General features: G+C 35.6%; 1 protein-coding gene across 1 annotated transcript; it reads left to right on the forward strand.

Moving 5' to 3' along the window:
- The first annotated feature begins 569 nt into the window (after positions 1-569).
- LOC123656575 lies at positions 570-1,373 on the forward strand. Its single transcript, XM_045592245.1, has one exon. It carries the CDS (start codon positions 570-572, stop codon positions 1,371-1,373), a length of 804 nt encoding a protein of 267 aa, XP_045448201.1.
- The last annotated feature ends 423 nt before the right edge of the window (positions 1,374-1,796 follow it).

Consider the following 1,796-nt stretch of genomic DNA (forward strand, 5'->3'; position numbering starts at 1 on the left):
AATAAAAAATGCAAATATCTTTATACTTAAATAGAACTGAATTTCACAAAAAATAACACATATTTATGAAAATATCAATAAATGTAATTATATAAATTTAATAGTTAACTCTCCATGTCAAATTATTATCCACTTAATTAGTTCTGATAAGTGGAATAATATACCTAATTAAATAAATAAAAATGCTGAACTGAAATGTTACCAAATTTTTTTGTATTGTTTAAAAAATATTATTAATAAAGTATGCCATAAATGAGGGATCTCCGAACTTTGTAGCCTTAGGGCTGTGGCGTACACACAAACTTTATTTTTATATACAGTCTTTAAATTAAAACCTTCATGTTGATTTATATAATTATTTTATATGGAAGAAGAAATTTGACATGTCACTAGAATTATTTAATTTAATTGTCATTCTGTAATTTTCTTAACTTACTGAAGAATAAAAGATAGTGGATTTATATAAGATTTTTATTTAATCGATAAATAATATCAAGACTTAATTGCCACTACACTGGTGACCCCGTATTGAAAAATAGGAACGGACTAAAAAGTAAGCATTATACAAAATGGAAAGAAAAAATGTCGAACCTACAGAAACTGACGTTTTTCGTATCGGCGTAAAACCACCTCCATTTTGGGCCGAAGAACCTACAGTTTGGTTCTCACAGCTGGAAGGAAATTTCACATTATCTGGTATCAAAGATGACGATACTAAATTTTACTATGTTGTTTCTACTTTGGAACAAAGATATGCTGCTGAAGTTAAAGATATAATTGTATCACCCCCAAAAACAGGCAAGTACGAATTATTAAAATCCGAATTAATTAAACGACTATCTGCGTCTCGCGAGAAAGAAGTCAAGCAGCTACTCATTCATGAGGAACTGGGTGACCGTCGACCTAGAAATTTCTTACGTCATCTACAGCGCTTAGCAGGACCTTCAATTCCAGACGACTTTACAAAAACGATTTGGATTAGTCGCCTACCTATAGCACTTCAACCCATTATTGCGGCCCAGAAAACATTAGATCTACAATCTCTCGCTGATTTGGCTGACAGTTTGCATGAGATAGTACCACGTACACCACAAGTTGCGTCGACGTCTACGTCTCAATCCGTATTAGAATCCATGGCTAAACAGATCGATGAGCTGTCCATGCAAGTTAACGCACTTAATACATATAGTTATACAACAAGATCAGGACCTAGACGTCATCGTAGTCAAACTCGCGATACAAGCAGTACCAGATCACAATCCAACCATCAGAAGTTTCCAGTTTGTTGGTATCATTACACTTTTGGAAAAAATGCGAATAAATGTATTAAACTATGCGACTTTAAGTCGGAAAACTGCAAGGGCAGTCGGTAATGGCGACATCCGACAGCCAAAATAACATTCCAGGTCGCCTTTTTGTCACAGATCAACGCACAAAAATGCAATTTCTTGTCGATACTGGTAGTGATCTATGCGTTTTTCCTCGTACGTGTCTTAAAGAACGACGCTCGCCAACAAATTACCAACTATATGCTGCCAATGGATCAACAATAGCTACATATGGTTTTGCTCACCTGGAATTAAACTTAGGGCTTCGTCGAGACTACAGCTGGCGTTTTATCGTGGCGGATGTAACCAAAGCTATAATTGGAGTGGATTTCTTATCACATTATGGTCTTATAGTCGACTGTCGTAACCAGCGTCTCATCGATAGCACTACGACGTTGACAACACAAGCTCATTCGGTATCATCAAGCACGATTTCATCAGTCAAGATTTTTCTGGGTAACTCGCAAT

This window comes from Melitaea cinxia, chromosome 9 (assembly GCF_905220565.1).
Source record: "Melitaea cinxia chromosome 9, ilMelCinx1.1, whole genome shotgun sequence".
In the NCBI taxonomy this organism is placed as follows: Eukaryota; Metazoa; Arthropoda; class Insecta; order Lepidoptera; family Nymphalidae; genus Melitaea; species Melitaea cinxia.